Below are 16,821 nucleotides of genomic sequence, written 5' to 3'. Positions count from 1 at the left end.
AATTTACCACTTCATGACTATGTGAGAATATTTCCAATTTGATAGCTGTGACATATTGCATTTTGCAAAGTCTTTTAAGAGCCTACAATATACAGTTTATAGTATTATAGAATTATCTCTGTGAGCAAAGGACAAGGCCAATACTGTCCACTTGATCTGAGGTTGTACTGCAAACAGGATCTGTACTTCAGACCACCATGCAAACTCAGGAACATTTCCAGAGACCATTCACTGTCGACACAGTTCAACCTGATGCAAACAAGTTATCTCATCTAAATGTAAAAATAAATAAATAAATAAAAAGCCAAAAAACAAATCGACCCTGTAACGAGGGAACGTGTGTCCAGGCTGTTTGATATGAAACGTGTAGATTAAAGGAGCAAAGGCACTATGAATGCTGGGAAACATGCAGGCTAAAGGTAGGCCTTCCTTCCATCTCAGTTTGCATGTTCTCCGTGTGTGTGCATCGGTGCAAAGATAGGAGTTGACTCAGGCGAAGGCCACATGGTGACGGAAGTGTTTGGCGCTCTCGCCTCACAGTGAGAAGGTCATGGGTCTAAAAAGAGTGGATTTTGCATATTCTGTGCGTGGGTTTCCTTCGGGTACTCCAATGTCCTCCTTCAGTCCAAAAACATGCATGCTGAGGTTGACTGGCGCGAATAAATTGTCCCGAAGGTGTGAATGTGAGACGTCTGTCTCTGCGGTGGACATTGAGCAGCTAGAATTAAAATTGAATAGATAAATAAAATTAACTCAACTCAAACTACAATCAGTCAACCTTAATTCAGTCCCAACTTTATTGAGAGGCCTCACTTCCATCAAATTGGGAATGTTTGTATAAATATAATTTTTACATTGACCTTCCAAAATGTCATCGCTGTCCTGTCAAATATGGGGTTAATTCATTTTGTGAATTACTGCTTTTTATTTACATTTCAGTCGCTTTTCAAACAGTTGTTTATTAAAAAATATCTCAATTTAATGGCAAAAAAAAATAAAAATAAGGAAAAGAAATTGTTTGAAATGCCACTGGGATATGAAATTCAGAAATATTTCTATTCAACATTTTTCTATTCAATGACGGCAAACATGAGCTTCAGTTTTTGAGCTTCTGATATTTTCTTCCGGTCTTTGGCAGCGAAATTTTAGTGTCGCGCCCACGCCACGGAAATTCATCCGCTGAGGCCGCAGTTTGATTGAGTTTTCAGTAACTGGAGGAAGCATTTTGTGTCCAATTGTCCTCCGACTCTGATGAATCGTTATTGCTCCCTTCCAAAGTTTGGCCGGCGCTTCACTTCAGCTCTTCAAATTTTAATGTACGACAGGAAATTCACTCGTGACGATAACTCATCCAGCTCAGACGCTGTCTGGTAATAGCGGCTTTAAGACCAAAACACTTTATTCGAAGCAATCGGATGCTTGAAAAAAAAGTTTGGAGTCTGTAGTCAAAATCCTTTATTGTCATCGATATTTATTAATTTCTATTGTCTTTACATAAAGCTCGTCACAAAGGAATACGTACATTCATTATGCAGGTTCAAAAGTAGGTAAAAGAAGAGCTCGCGGGGATAAATTTGGTTCAACAGAAGATTGTTAGACGGTTAAACTCACAATTGTTCAAAAGGTTTAACCGAGAGATGAGCGACCGGCGAGTGCTTTTTGTTCTGTAGTAGATGAGAAAGCAGTTTAAAGAGCAGAGTCACACAGGAGGCTAGTACGTTAACGATACTAGTGTTCATTTCCTCGTAGTAAAAAACAAAACAAAAAACATGTAAGACAGAGCATAAGTGCATGAAAAGTGGAGGAGAATGGAGAGATAATGGTTACAGTTCACAGTTACATAGAAGAAACAAAACCTGAAAAAAAAACCCAAACAAACCAGGAAGTTTATGTGGAAACAAAAAGGTTTAACGGTCACTTCTGCTGCAATCTGGCAGCTTTGAACTTGGACACCCTTTTCGGTGCCGGTTGAGGCGGGACGACGTCAGGCGGCGCCTCCTCCTGTTTCCTCTCCAGTATGGTGGGTAGAGCGGGAGGGGAGATGGTCAGATGGGGGACGCCTGAAGGCATCGGGTCCTTCTCGATGACGGTACCCGAAAACGCCTGAGCAGAAGAGGAAGACGGTAAGAAAAGCCCCGGTTACACGGCGCCAAACCTTCGCTCTTTCTTTCTAACAGCACCCACTAGTGGCCCAATATGAAAACGACATCGTTTTCAACATTTCTGAGGTCTCCGCGTAGAGGGACACTGACGTATAAATGTGAAACTTTTCTGAAATTAAAACTCAGGAAAAAAAATGGAACTGATCTGTCATTTGACCAGGAATGAGCTACTTTGATAACCACAAGGGGTAAAAAAATGTTTTAATACAGAAGGAGACAAACTGCTGGAGCAACTCTCAGGATTCATTAGGATCATAGATACAAAGTGCATGTTAGCAACTCAATATGCAAGTATTAGATATTGTTCAAATAAAACCAGGTTTCACTCAAATCGGCTTCATGGTGAGATTGTAGTCATTTTCCATAATTAATGTTTGGTTTTGTAAAAAAAACGAGACATTTTTGTCACGTATACTCTGCGCCACAATTAAAAAAAAGCTTATTATGGCACTATTTAAATTTTACCTGTCCGATCCACTCAAGATTAAATTGGGGCTTCATGTGGCTGCGGAACCAAAAAGTGTGTAACACCTTTGAACTATCATGTCACCTGCAGCCTGATGTGTTTGCCCAGCGAGATGTTTCCTGACCACAGCTCGAATCTGAGCAAATAACATAACAACATTTGTGCCATTGTGACTCAACCCTTCCCGATGGAGGACCTCTGCATCACTGTTTACATCGGGTGACAATCTGGTGTTTACATCCACCTACGCCTTTAATAACAGCAGCTGTGTGAAAGTGGTGAATACGGCGGCGACGTCACCGCCACAGACACGTGAATCATGTTCCGATCGGACGCCAAAACAAAATCGTCAAAATAACAACCGCCCGACTGAAAACAGACCTGAAATAAGAGCCGTGAAACAAATGTTGATGATGGGTTGGAACAACGTGGAAGACATTCCATTAGCTGCTACGCTGTGCCGAGTGGATCTCATAAACTTCAGCGAGTCTTGTGTGCATCATTTTCTTCAGCTTTTCTATTGGCAGCATTGTCCATCTACTGCAGAAGAACTATTTACTACGGCCGTGGTGCGCAGTAGCAGCATTTCAGACAAGCGTTTTTGAAAAGTTTCCCCTTGGGAGCAGTTTTCTAAAAGTTGTATTATCAGTGGCTCGACCGTCGTCGTGAAAACCAACTCACAAAAACGCAATGAAAGTTTTCCACTTCTTCAAAACATTGCCTAAATTACTTCTTTTGTAAACAAACGTCTCGCTGTAAAACACGTTTTAATGTCAACGAGCGATAATCCTCGTGGTTCAGACTTGTATTGTGAAGGTGAGACGCAGCGTCGACAACCTGCTGGTTTTGGTTGGAAGACCAGCGGCACATCACAGAACACAGAACGACTGGGACGCCTTTCAATTTACACGCGAGATCCAAACCACGCTCGAGGGAGAAATGCTGCTTTTGGGGTGAATCACGTCAGCATTCAGAAGAAGATCTAAGCAGACAAAGTCACTGAACCTGAAAGACTTTCAACACTCGGTGCACACACAGTCCCGAGTGTGGACGGTAACGCAAAGATTTCTGTTTGTCACTCCAGAAATGGTAAGTCATGTGATGCAAAATTCACTTTCTAAAGGTTTTCCAACAATAATAATCGTCCCCATACCTGGACTGACGTCCCAGAAGTGAAGACAGTCTGTCCTCTCTCTCCCTGGCTTGTTTCAGGTTTTAAAAAGTGTGTTGCTCCAACCAGCCAATCAGAAATCAAACCCTATATAGTGTCATCGGGGGGTTTAGCCAATCCCAATCAAGGTAGGCTCTCCCTTTGACTCCTCCCACAATTAGGCAGCTCTGCTCTGGCACATGGCATCACGAGAGGAAGTACATCCTCCTCTTCCCAAAATGGGCATGTGTGGGCGGAGCCAGTCCAGCTCACACAGACACAGCAGATTCTGAATGCAGCTCCTATGATCCAATATTCAAATGCAGGAAAATCAAAGCTGGATTTGTGGCAAAAGAAACCCCCACTTTTTTTACAACATTTTTGGACCAACGAGATCCATGTGAAAGTGTAGAAAAGCTGGATAATATGAGTCCTCTAAGCCTGGAAAGCTCACAGATAAGACACAATAGAAATATTTCCATTAAGAGCATCAGGGTCCATGAAAACGCCGTCAGACAGAAGTCTGAGGTTGTTAATGGAGGAGATCCTGAGGGACTTTACAGAAGAAGTTGTTGCAGGCTTTATAAACCTTGCACCGAAACCCCGGAGACTTCTTCTAAAAGGCAGAAGTGTTAATAGGTGGTGAAAGGTGTGACAGGGTCACACACTGTATTGGACTCCTTTCTGGCACATAAATAAATGATGAATGAATAAAAACCTCAAGTGAGAGGGAAAAAAAAACCTATTTTAATTCCCTGTGTTTTCCTGTTGATGTTACCGCGTGCGGCTGACCTTTTATGATTGTGGGGGTCACACTTAAACTTAAAAGAGGTTTCCATGTTAATTATGTTCACATTAAGGAATCTGAGGGAGAAGTCTGACATTTTATTAAGGCAGACGGATTTTAAGATTATTCAAAGAAACATGATTATGCATTCCTCAGACAGCCGGTCGTGAAAGTAATTAAAAAGAAAAGCCGTGCTGCTTTTACCTCGAATCGACTGGCGGGCTGCGGCGGCAGCAGCGCTACGGGACTGTCTTCCTCCGTGATGCCGTCGCTGGTGTCGCTGTGCGTCGCCTCGTCGTGGCTGAAGCTGCGTCCGATCACGCGGCGCTCCTCGAAGTCGGCCGCGCTGCTCTCGCTGGTGTCGCTGCAGACGCTGTTCTCGCGACTGCGCGACTTCAGGATGGACTTCCGGGGAATGGGTTCCCCGTTCCTCACGTCCACAAAGAGCCTGAAAACAAAGCACCCTGTTCACCCTTCCGACTCGTACAGCGGGTCGAGGTCACGCGCAGCCTGAACCAATGACTCAGTTAGATATTGACCGAGGAGAAATGTTTAGATTTGAGGATTATTGATTAGTTTTGTAAACCGCAGCCGCGCTGTACATAGCAGCAGCACTAAAAGACATTTAAACTACAGAACATTAAAATCAATGGCTGTTTTTCCATCAAAGATAAAGGAAAGATGTTTCAAACATGAACGTAATGTTTTGTATTCTCCTAAGTTGTACCATTTTCAGAATATTTGATATTTCCAAATCGATTTTGTTTCTCAGAAAAAAAAAAAGAAAAAAAGCTTTTCTCCAAATGATGTTATTTTCAAATTAAATTTCTCTCCTTCATGAACCACCAAAGCTGTCCAATTTCATCTGGACTGTGCCGGACTGTTGAAATGGTGCCATTAATAACCTTTAATTTTTAGTTTTTCTTTGTTGTGGCGCAGAGTGTACCTGAAGAAAATGTCTATACTTTCATAAAACCAAACAAAAGCCGCCAAAAGTTACAACAATCTCAACATAAAACCAATTTAAATGGATGTTTTCTTCTCCCTCTCTCTTTTTTTTTTTACAACTGACTTGGTGGGGTTTTACGTTTGACGCCCCGACACTGAAGGGCGATTGTATACAACTGGCGGGACATATACCAGTCTGAAGATTGATACTGGATCATGTGATGAAAACCTGGATGCAAGTTTTTGTTTGCAAAATGCTCATTGTTTTACGCAAAGCCTAAAATCCTGCATCTTCCAGAAATCACCTCAGGATTCTTGCCATGAGCAGCAGTGACTACCGTAATTTTCAGACTATTGAGCGCAAACAAAAATAAGCCACACCCACCAATTTAAAAAAAGAAAGAAAGTTGGAAGTTACATGATGCACCTGAACGCACCACCCCTGTATCTGCAGCATGAAGCTCGTAAACCCATAAAAACCCATAAACCCCGTCATTGTTTGAGCCTCGGGGTTCAAAGCGTGTGAAAAAAGAAGCGGCTTATCGTCTGGAAAATACGGTACATAAACTTCACAGTATGCCTTTTTACTTTTAAAATGATGGGGGGAAAATTACTATTAAAACTGAAGCAAACATACAATATTTGACCGTATTTGGTGACATTTATTCTTTTTCTTCAAATGACATGGTTTACAAAGATGCTGCTGTCGTGTTTGACCCCCTGACCTTTGATAATGAATAACTTCCTCCCAGTCAGGCTTTTTTTACCTGTAAACGTCTGCTGGTGTTGTGATTTTGTGAAGTTCGTGATGCGGGTGTCCGTTATTGTGACCGTTTTTCTTTTTCCGCTTGGAGTGCTCCTTCTGCTCTTTTCTTTCACTGAACTTCAACATTGTGTTTTTTCCAGTATTTATCCGAACCTTTGGGAAAACACAAACAAAAAACTTGTGAAGAGGAAAAAAAGCCCCCCCCCCCCCCCCCCGAAAAAACAGAAATACTTATTAAAATATTTGAAACGTTCCACATGATTTATCGTTCTGACCTTCTTGGGTTCAACAGTGTGAGTAAAGAAGATGGTGGGTAAACAGTGGCCTTCCTCCTCCTCCTCTTCCTCACAGTCTACCTCTTTCCGGTCTATGCTCAGTGACGCTTTACTGTGACGTGCGGAGCTCCAGCTCGGCTTCAAACTGACGCCGTTCACTGGGGGAGCGGCGTCGGCCTCCTTCTCCTCCTCCGAGGATGAAGACGACGTGTCTTCACCGTTCATGTCTGCGTTATCGGAAAATCTGAAAGAGAATTCCGTGAGAAATTAAGACCTTTTTTTTGGGGGGGGGGGGGGGGGGGGGTGCAGGTGATGAGAGGCGCACTTACGAATGCTGCTGATTTACCTGTCCTGCTCATCCTGCAGCTCCTCCAGTTTCTCCAGTTCGTCCAATCGGGCCCACAGCTCCTCCTCGGTCATGACGCCTCTTCTGCTCCCGCCGTCTCCTTCGCTCTCTAACTCGTCCTTCTCATCCTCCTCTTTCAGATCCAGCACGGCGTCATGCTTGGGCTTGGAGTTTGGCTTGTGAGCTATTCTTTGCTTTCCTGTTGCGGCGCAGAGAATGCCAAAGAATTCCTTCAACGCGTCAAGCCTTAAACGTCAAATCTGATTATGATGTAGAATTAGGCAAGGCGTTAAAGCCTTTCTTTAATTTCACACAACCCGAACAGCGCGAGTGCAATGAGGTTCAAACATTTTTTTTTGAAAAAGCTGTCAAAAGATACCTTTGGCCTCAGCAGAGTCATTGTTTCCAACCTCCTCTCTGATGTCAACATAGTCGCCTTTTCTCTACAGAAGAACAACACGAAAGTAAAGTAAGCCCAATTTCCCCTATTCAAGGCTTTCGTGTAAGAAGACTTATAGAAATTCAACATACAGCCGAGATCGTTTCCAAATCCTTTTCAAATCCAACTCGGGCTTCAAAGTTTTCCCTGGTTTTAGTCAGATCCTCCAATTCATTCTTCACATCTGTGCAAAACAAATACACTCTTATTATTATCGTTATTGAAATGTGCATTCACAGAAGAATAATGACAAAGCCAAATGGGCAAAAAACGAAACAAAAAAAATAACAACAAAAAAAAAACACACGCTGCAGGCGAACAGCGATTTCAATAAAACATTAAAACATGACAATGACAACAAGCTGCTAAGGAGTTAAAATCCCAAACAAGTTGTGGAGCGGGAAGAAAAAAAGAAAAGAAAAGAAAAATGATGACACAAACAGTTCATAATATCTTCTGCCCTGAATACTACTCCGGATCATTAAATCTTCACAACAATTAAGCCCTTTCACTAATAGCAGCAGAGGGCCCTTGTTTCCATGGCGATCGGGAGCCCCTCCAGTCAGTGCATCAACTGGAAGTGAGGAAAGGTCAAACACAGAAGGCCTGACAACTCAGCCGCTGTCTGACACATTTCAGCAAGCTATGTTTGTATTACAGCACTTAGTTCTGTAATAGCAGGGTGGGCAGGGTCAGGAGATGGGGGGATACGGGGAGGGGGGGGGGGGGGGGGGGGGGGGGGTGCGCGGGGGAGGGTTTGCGGATGGGCTGTGGCAGCACATTTCTGCTTGACTAAACATTCTAATAATGTTCACATCAGAGATCGTTACTTGGGCCCATTTGACTTGATATGAAATTTTCAGACCTAGAATGAGCAGCGGGGTTAGTGCGCGTGCGCGCGCAAACACACGCGCGCACGCAGAAGAAAGGCAAGCACGCTGCCAGGCGGTGACATGAACGCGAGAGCGGCTCCTTCCTCCACACTTGGAATAAATCTCTCTGCACACACCAAACACCTGCTACTACAAACAGAGTTACAGTTTCAGCATCTCGGCACTGAGAGAAGCGGCGTTTCAAGGTGTTACAAGGCTCCCGTGATTCACGGCACCATTTAAAAGTTTGTCACATCACTGCTCGGGTCAATAGTGATGCGCCGACGCCCTCTGCTGGCCGAACGGCAGCACTGACTGGGAAATCTCCACATTGCAATCAGGGGAAGGGGGAAAGAATAAAAAAATAAATTAAAAAAATCCAGAATAAACTCACATTTCATCCTGTGATCCACTATTTTCTGAGCTTCCTTGGCGGAGCACTTAGCGAACCAGTTGTCGCCCAACAACACGGTGACCTCGTTGGTGTGCACCAGCTTCCCCGGCATGAAGGCCAGAGGGCCAAACGGCACCTGTTCACACCGAAACGGAGCCAGAAACACAATCGAAGACGGCAGAATGAGTGCGTGAAGGCAAGTGGGAGAGATAAGAAGTCACATTTGCAGTGAGGGGAGCGTACATGCACATGGAAACGTTTCTGAATGGTGCTTTTACAGTATATTATATTTACAATATGCTCACGTGACCATAAGAATTCTCTCTTTTATGGTAGAGTTTGAGGTTGCGCCCCCCAATGGGGACATGTTGTTACTACACAAAATCATGCCTGACAGTTAAAACAGCAAAGATATCAGTTTTACGTCTTAATTTAGTGTCTCTCCATAGTGTGTATACTGTAAACAACATCAATCCAGTCATTTATACTCGGTAAGTCTCTTGTCAGACATTTTCCGGTCAGAGCCTTCATGTTTGCAATCGACAGTAGTAAATTTTATATTTTCGATAGTAAACGTGCAGTGAACACACTTTATGATTATTATGTTATGGGCGCAGAATAGTGGTGAATGACTTACAATGACATATAATAAATGTTGCTTGATTATCAAGGATTTACACAAATATGTAGCATAAAACTATACAGCCCAAAAGATAACATTAAATGCACGTTGCAGTCTTATATACGGTTTTGTCTCACATTGCAATTGTGATTAGATTAATCAAGTAGCAGTTTTTTTACAAACTATTTTGCAGCAGAAGTTTCCATTAAAACTGGCTTCATGTTGAGATTGTAGTAATTGTTTGCTTTTTTAAATATAGACATTTCCATCACTTATACTCTGCACCATAACAAAGAAAAACTCAAATGTAAAGGTTATTATGGCACTATTCTACCACTTCCAGCCCACTGAAGATGAAATTGGTCTGCATGTGGCCCTGAACTAAAATGTGTTTGACCCCCCCTGCGATGAACACAAGATAAAGAGTCATGTATTTTGTTCCAACTCACCATGATGTCATAACACAGTCGGTCCGGGAGAGTTTTGAGGCGATCGTTCAGGGCTTCATAGTCACCTGACACCTTCTTCCTGTGAACACATTCAACAATTATTCAGACAAAAAAAAAAAAAAAAGGCCCTTTTAACGCCCTGAAGCCACAAACTGCTGTCCTATTTCAGGGGGGGGGGAGACGACGACTGCAGAGCAGGTCACAAAAACAAAAGTCACAGAAATATGTGTTCTCCATACAAAACTAAAACAAACTTGCCTGATTCCTCAATGAAAATCACCGCAGCAATGCTTCACGTCCTCCATAACATGAAGTACTCAGGCTCTCTATACTTCTTGGGCTCTTTACAAGTATAATATAGTCAAATTAAAGCCTGGCGCAGCCAAAACCCCTTAATACCGAGCGATAAATCTCTCACTGGTCGGCCTCTAGTCATCTGTTAGGAGAGTATTCATCCCTGTGCGAAGTCCTTGTGGGCTCTAAATGTCTGAAGCAGACCGTTTAATAGCCGCTTTAAAATCCAATTAGTAAAGAAGAGCAGAAGTAGTGAGGTTATTGTATAAAACATGAGATAAACAACGCAACAGGAAGCGCGAGTGTCACATTTGTTTCCAGACAAATGAGCTGCTTCTTTTGTTTGTCCAGTGAGGATGAACAAGTGTAAATAATTTCATGTTAGAAGTTCTGAAAATATTTTTAAAAAATCGAAATACTTTTTGGACTCACAACTTTTCTGCAGCTTCTTTCAAACGTAACGACTTTAAGTAGGAGGCACCCGAGTAGTACTACTCCGGTGTTTCTAGTAATTTAACCTAATTATTATTTTAAAGTTGTGTGTGTCAATGTTTTGGATGAAATTGCGCTGCACTGTAAACTGTGTTTACATTTGCACTTTGGAAAATATTTCTATTTAAAAAGATTTCACCTTTACCACAGTTTTTTTTTTTAAATCATCCTTTACTCACACACAAAACTCAACAAATACTTCACCCCCCCCCCCCCCACCCCCTCATAAAGTCAGGGCCAATTTTCAACCGGCAAACACAACGAATACTCCCAACTATGCAATCGATACTACGAGGGAAACTGACGGCAGCTCACGATCAATGAAAACACACTTAGTGTAACAAAGTTACGCGTCGCTAAAACCCACTTCGCACAGTCGTGATTCACTCACACAGGTGTTTCCACTTAATCAGCATCCTGGACTCAGTAAGTGTCTGCACACAGTCCAGACCTCGTCACATCCACTTTGCTGTTGCTCGTACTTTTGTCTGATGCAAGTTTTTTTTTTTTTTTTAAATCATGTCTCTTTTATAGAAAACTGGAAATGCGCTCTTAAAGGCCCCTGCGTACTCCCACAAGAACAAGAAGAAAAGTTTGGCTGTGACTGAACTGTCCCGCCAAAAAAAAAAAGCTTTTTTTTGGCGGGACAGTTCATACTCTGAGGAGGAGCTGTCAAACTCACAGGCCACGCCCCCTCACGTCACGCACACTTCTGTGAAGCGGCGCTTTTCAACCGCACAACTTGTTTCTCGCTTCAAAGGTTTTCAGAAATACATTTCGCTGAACTGGTTCAGTAATAAAAAAGAAAGTTTGTGTCCGAGCCGCAATGCTGGTCCGGTTTTAACCGCAAGAGCTGACCGCTTTGAGTGATGCGTTCAGGTGCATCACGTAACTCCCACCTCCGACATGTTAACGAGCTCATACACGATCGAGTCTACATGATCAAATAAAATGACTGATAAGACATTAGCGAGCTGGAACGTGCACACGCAGCACACGGCAGTTTCGATGTAGTTTTCTTGTTGGCCCACTAGTGGGTGCTGTTTGTTTGTTTTTGTAATGAGACCACACACATGCACGCTATAAACATTAACATTGAGAGCCCACAGCCATTAGCATGGACAGATGACCAAGTTGGATTGTTACCACCTCGACTCGCCATTCTAAAAGTTTGTGCCTCTACTCGCGGTGTGCATGCGCAGTTTCAGAAAAATTGCATTTTCGTCCGTCTACTTAGAGAGTCGGAGCTGTGAAGTTGTGTTTTCCCCTCATGTTCACGGACGTGGAGTCAGAGCACTTTCGAAAAGTTCCGCCTTGGGAGCAGATCTCAATAAGTAGCGTTCCATCATGTATATCCAGCCCATAAGAGGGTTTAATGTACAACAGTGCAAAAATAATCCTGATACGATGTAAGTCGCTTCTCCAACACACCGTATTGCAAGATTAGGCAGTTTTTCCATTTCCTTTTTTATAGTAGGATTTTTTTTAAATGCTTGGCGATGACATCTACTAGATTAATGTGTGTTGAAGTCGGGAGACATTAAAAAAAAAAAAAGCAGGAGAACGGCTCTAAAGGACCAGGAGTGAACACCACTGCATTAACTACAACGTCTCAATAAAATTAACTGCTGTTCCTAATTTGTCCACTGGGAGTCGCGTCGTTTCAGCCAGACCAGAGGTCATAACCAGGCATTAGCCGCAGACCACAAGTGACAGAATTAACTGATTAAAATAGATTTGAATGAAATGGCCCGGTCAGATTGAAATAGCGTTTGGCTCATAGCCAGATCAGTAACGCAGCCGTAACCTTAACGCTATCGAAATAGCATTCGCAAAAGCATTAAAGAGCGATATTGTGTGGTAAAATTGTAAAAAATGCAAAGAAAGAATTTCATAGTGCACTTTTATTTAATGTGATTTTAGAAAAAGCGAATAAAATATATATATTTCTTTGTAGTGAATTCAAGAATTACTTATGTCATTATTTCCACCACTTTTTTTTTTTTAATCTAACTGGGCTGCATGTGGCTCATTTCACCTGGTAGTTGCATATAATATGTATTTCATGTGGATGAAGATATTAGCAGGCAACTTGTTTACCGCAGCGCCGCACTCAAACGTGACAGAAGTCAAGGTCAAGACATCTCTGCGTGTTTTAATCAACTGTTTTGTGGGGAGCGTTGGCAAAGACACTGAGGAGATATGAACAACATCGGTTTCAGCATTTCTCCCGCAAAACTTTTCTGAAATGAAAATACCAAAACGATGCATTTTCACTTTATACAGCATGAATTGAAAGGTAGAACTTTATTCCCAATAGTGATGTGGGATTTTATTTTCCCGCTGTTAATGAGTTAGAATATCTACTCAGAAAAAAAAAACAAAAAAAAACAACCACCTCCCTTTTGGTACATGGAAAAGCAGAGGTGCAATAGAGTGGAAAGAGAAATAATATGAGTTTATTGTCTGCTGAAATTACCACACATAATAACTGAATGCCCCTGTGTGATGTGCAGAATGAGTGCAATATTAATTTATTGTTTTCTTGCAGCTCTTATCACATCCTATCTGTGTTTTACCCTTTTTATTATGACCGGAGCATCAAACATGCAACCTGCGGGCCAGAATCGGCTCTCAGTCGCTGCAAAGTGAAAGAACAAACAAAGCATGTTTGTTGTTGTTGTTAAATAAAACTACTGTTTCTAACTTATTTATTGGGTATTGCACTGCTTTAGTAAAAAATAAATATTGGAGAGTGGGTTAGAAATGTCCGTGTACTCTTGTATTGTTCTCTGTGTGGTTTCATTTCAAAATTAACCAACAGCACCCACTAGTGGCTCGATAGGAAAACTACATTGTTTTCTGTCGATTCCGTGTAAACAGGCATCGTTTTCAAAACCTTGTCGTGGAAACGCAAAACACAAGGATTGCGTTTTCACTTGAGGCCCCGTTTACACGTACCCGGGTATTTGCGTTTGGGCCGCGTATTTACACTATAAACACAGCGACGACTCGTCACAAATAATGACTCTTGAAAACTCCAGCCACAGTGGAGATCTGGATAAATCACCTCAAGGGAGTAGGCGGATATTTACGTCACAATTCGTGACGTCATGGTTTTTTTTCTCTAGGATTCTGATTGGCTATCATAGCTTCATGCTTCTCGTTACACTGCCCCCTACAGGTTTGGCTGCTCATAGCAGCTCTGAACGAGGTGTTTATGCGTCCGTGTAAAAAAACGATTTATACTTTATAAAACCTACAGGGGGAAATATGAGTTTTTGTAAAAACCCGGGGAGGCGTGACCGTGGCCTCATTCAGCTGATCAATCTCATAATATTTTGCACCGTCTCATTTGTTTTGAAGCTTCAACACCTACAAAATATTCTTATGATCAGGAGGAGATTTTAAGGTGTTTAAAAGTGGAATTTTTAATCAAAGTGTCCCAGGCGGAGCCGTACACGGCAGCCGGGATCATTTCACCGCAACTCGGGAGACATGAATTGCACTGGCGTGAACGTCAAACTCCATCTTAATACTCAAACAAGCTTATACAGCCTCCAATACTTACCAGTGTTGAATCCGACTTTCACAGTCTTTCACCACCTATTATCAGGGGAAACAAATAGGTTGGACATAAATCACAGGATGAAAAATCACAACGCTGGCTCACTGACCTCATGGCCTGCATAAGTTAAAGAGCTCAAACATTTAATGCACACGTAGACTGGCGCTTCCAATACAAACACAAAGTCACATAAGGAGAGAGAGAAATGTTTAACCGAAGCAGGAAGACAAACACAGCTGCCCGAAAGACCTCAACAACAAAGAGACATCTGCACAAACACGCTTCCAAGACGTGCATAATTGATATAAAGCACAGAAAACCAGAGAACACCGCTTTGACATTAAGTTATGTGAATATATGTAAGTCAAAAGTGCACATTTGCAACTTCACTTCTGTAAATGTTTGCATAATCCTGTGAAGGAGGGAGAGATTTGCAGGCTGATTTTACAAACAGTTATGTGGTTGAGTATTTTTTTTTTTATGAATGTTGAAAAGACATTCTACCAAACAGCAGAGGTGAAAGAAAGAAGAGAAACTAAAGTAAACACGCCTCCCTGCAACTTGGAACACGTGAGCGGCTGCAAGGGGGAGGAAGCGTCTGGAAAACTGAAAGTCAAAGAAATAAACTCTCACGTTGCGTGGGTGGTGTGCGTGATATAACGAGTGCGCAGGTGTATATAAGTGACACCTAATCAAAAATAAAATATAAAATCCAGACCGGGGTCGGGGCTCGAACCCACTCCCGGATCCACCGCGTGGTCGAGGCTTGGCTAACTAGCGAAAAAACCCGTTAAAAATTACCTTTTTGTGTTCCTCTCGGAGCCTGAAAACTCCGCCGAGATGCTCTATATTCCTTTTACCCCTTTCAGCCATTGTGCAGGTGTGTTGTTGGTTTTTTTTATTTTGTTTTTTTGTGAGCAGCCCCTCCACAACAAAAGCTCAGGGGTTGTTGTGAGTCCTAAAGAAGTGTTTATGAATGCAGCAGCAGCTCTTCCTCAGACTCGTCCTGCTCGTAGTCATCAATGAGGCAGTGGTCGTTATCCACACTCTCCGAAGGGTTATCATCTCACACTCTCATTTCAGGGCTTCTGCATCGCCGTCCAAAAACATCCACGCTTTTTGTTTGGTGATATTATCCACAGATTAGCGACAATAGTCCCCCACGGTCACTATCGCTGCGCCATGCAAAGTCAAGTCCAATACACGGCGGCGGCAGCGGCGGTGGGACTTCCGGTGAGTCTTTCACAACAAGAGTTGTCATCAAAGGGAGAGACGAGAACTTTAGACTTTGTTTTATTTTATGTAGCATACATAGGTCCATCCGTCCGTCCATCCATCCATCCAGAGCAAAGTGTAAAGTGGCCCAGTTGAAGTCTTTTTCATGCATAATTTCTTTTTTGCTTCTCGTTTCTGAAAAGAAATTCTGCTATTCTGATAATCATTGTCTATCAACACCCATATTTTCAGAAGTTAATATATAAGAAACCCTCCCTCTTAAACTGATGACTGATAGAAGCGGATCTGAATTTGAGTGTGTGTGTGGTTCACTGTGATGAACTGGCGACCTGTCCAGTAGCCTGCCCTCACTCATAATCCCAGGTCATTAATAATCCCTGGATCGGCTCCAGTTAAGGTATAGGAGACCGATGCATGAGCCGGAAAAAATCGTTGTCACGGTCGTTGTATTGACAAAACTCACTCTTTTTTAGTTTGAAAAGACTGCAGCATTTTATGATGGCAGTGCACGCAACCACCATTGTATAGTTCATCAGTAGTTGTTATTTTTATCTTTTTAAAAAAAAAAACTCCTATTGTCTCACCAAGGTCATCCAGTGGGCTGCTTCAGTTTGGGCCGCTGGGTCATCAGGATAAAATATTCTAATACACTACCAACAAAAGGTATCATGAGACACGTACAGACATTCATATTTCCATGATCTGTTATCAATCTTTATTATGTGTGATCTTTGTGTAGTAGGATAATAAATTGAAGTGGTACAGGCATGAAGAATATTCTTTAGATTAAATTAGTAAAAACTTATTTTCAAACATTAAAAAGTCCTGGGCAAAGTAAAAAAAAATAGAAAAATGGACAAACCTACAAAGATATTAAATAATCTCTACTGTGTATATTTCAATATCTAAATATGAAAATCTGTACTCACAAAAAGTGTTCCTTTTTGCCATTTTGCAGTACAAGATATGAAAGGAATGTATGCTTGTCTCAAGGTTCAACGCTACATATTTGTTCTGATATTCAAGCAGAGATAAACCCACGTTGAGTCACTCAAGATAATCCAGACAGACTCTGTTTCCTGTAAATGTGACAAAGGACTTTGTCACCAAGTGTGTCCAGAGATCAATTCAAGCATGTATCAGTTGTGCAATGAGTCTTTTCCATCAATGCAATAATATTTTAGATAAAGACCGCTGAGATATTATGTAGATTTTACTGCTCATACTATCGAACCGCGCTTGTATGATTTTACTTTGAAGGTTGAGGATTGCATTTTCCGTTTAATGTCAACATGAAGTGATATTGACGCACTTGCTTCTCTCTTCCTCCCGGTGCACTCTGGGTAAATGTGGATGCCTGCACAGATGTAAACAGCACACAGTGAAAGAAAAGCATGCATCTCTGATGAGCGTGTGAAAACCATCTTTACGGCTTAATCTGTGAGATTAGAGTTTGATCCTCTTCATATTTGTCTGCCTACAGCTGCACGGACATCCACAAGTTAAATATAAACACATGCATATTCATGATGATAACAACATACATTGGGAAATT

General features: G+C 42.0%; 1 protein-coding gene across 1 annotated transcript; it reads right to left on the bottom strand.

Annotated features, from left to right (window-relative positions):
* Window positions 1-1,438: 1,438 nt before the first annotated feature.
* On the bottom strand, window positions 1,439-15,241 carry uri1 (URI1 prefoldin like chaperone). Its single transcript, XM_080474922.1, has 11 exons — window positions 14,832-15,241; window positions 14,034-14,068; window positions 9,677-9,755; window positions 8,606-8,741; window positions 7,432-7,523; window positions 7,280-7,343; window positions 6,901-7,099; window positions 6,555-6,798; window positions 6,281-6,432; window positions 4,770-5,013; window positions 1,439-2,103 (listed from the first exon to the last, which is right to left on the bottom strand). Exons 1-11 carry the CDS (start codon window positions 14,901-14,903, stop codon window positions 1,915-1,917), a joined length of 1,506 nt encoding a protein of 501 aa, XP_080331048.1. The 5' UTR covers window positions 14,904-15,241; the 3' UTR covers window positions 1,439-1,914.
* Window positions 15,242-16,821: the final 1,580 nt, after the last annotated feature.

The sequence above is a fragment of the Lipophrys pholis genome, assembly GCF_963383615.2.
Source record: "Lipophrys pholis genome assembly, chromosome: 11".
Lineage (NCBI taxonomy): Eukaryota > Metazoa > Chordata > Actinopteri > Blenniiformes > Blenniidae > Lipophrys > Lipophrys pholis.
This window is presented reverse-complemented; position numbering and strand designations above follow the sequence as displayed.

Coding starts and splice junctions, on each gene's coding strand:
- uri1 (XM_080474922.1), bottom strand. CDS start 14,903: ATGGCTGAAAGGGGTAAAAGGAATATAGAGCATCTCGGCGGAGTTTTC. Junction 14,069..14,831: donor TCCGAGAGGAACACAAAAAG/GTAATTTTTAAC, acceptor CCCTGATAATAG/GTGGTGAAAGACTGTGAAAG. Junction 6,433..6,554: donor ACACTGTTGAACCCAAGAAG/GTCAGAACGATA, acceptor GTTTTCCCAAAG/GTTCGGATAAATACTGGAAA.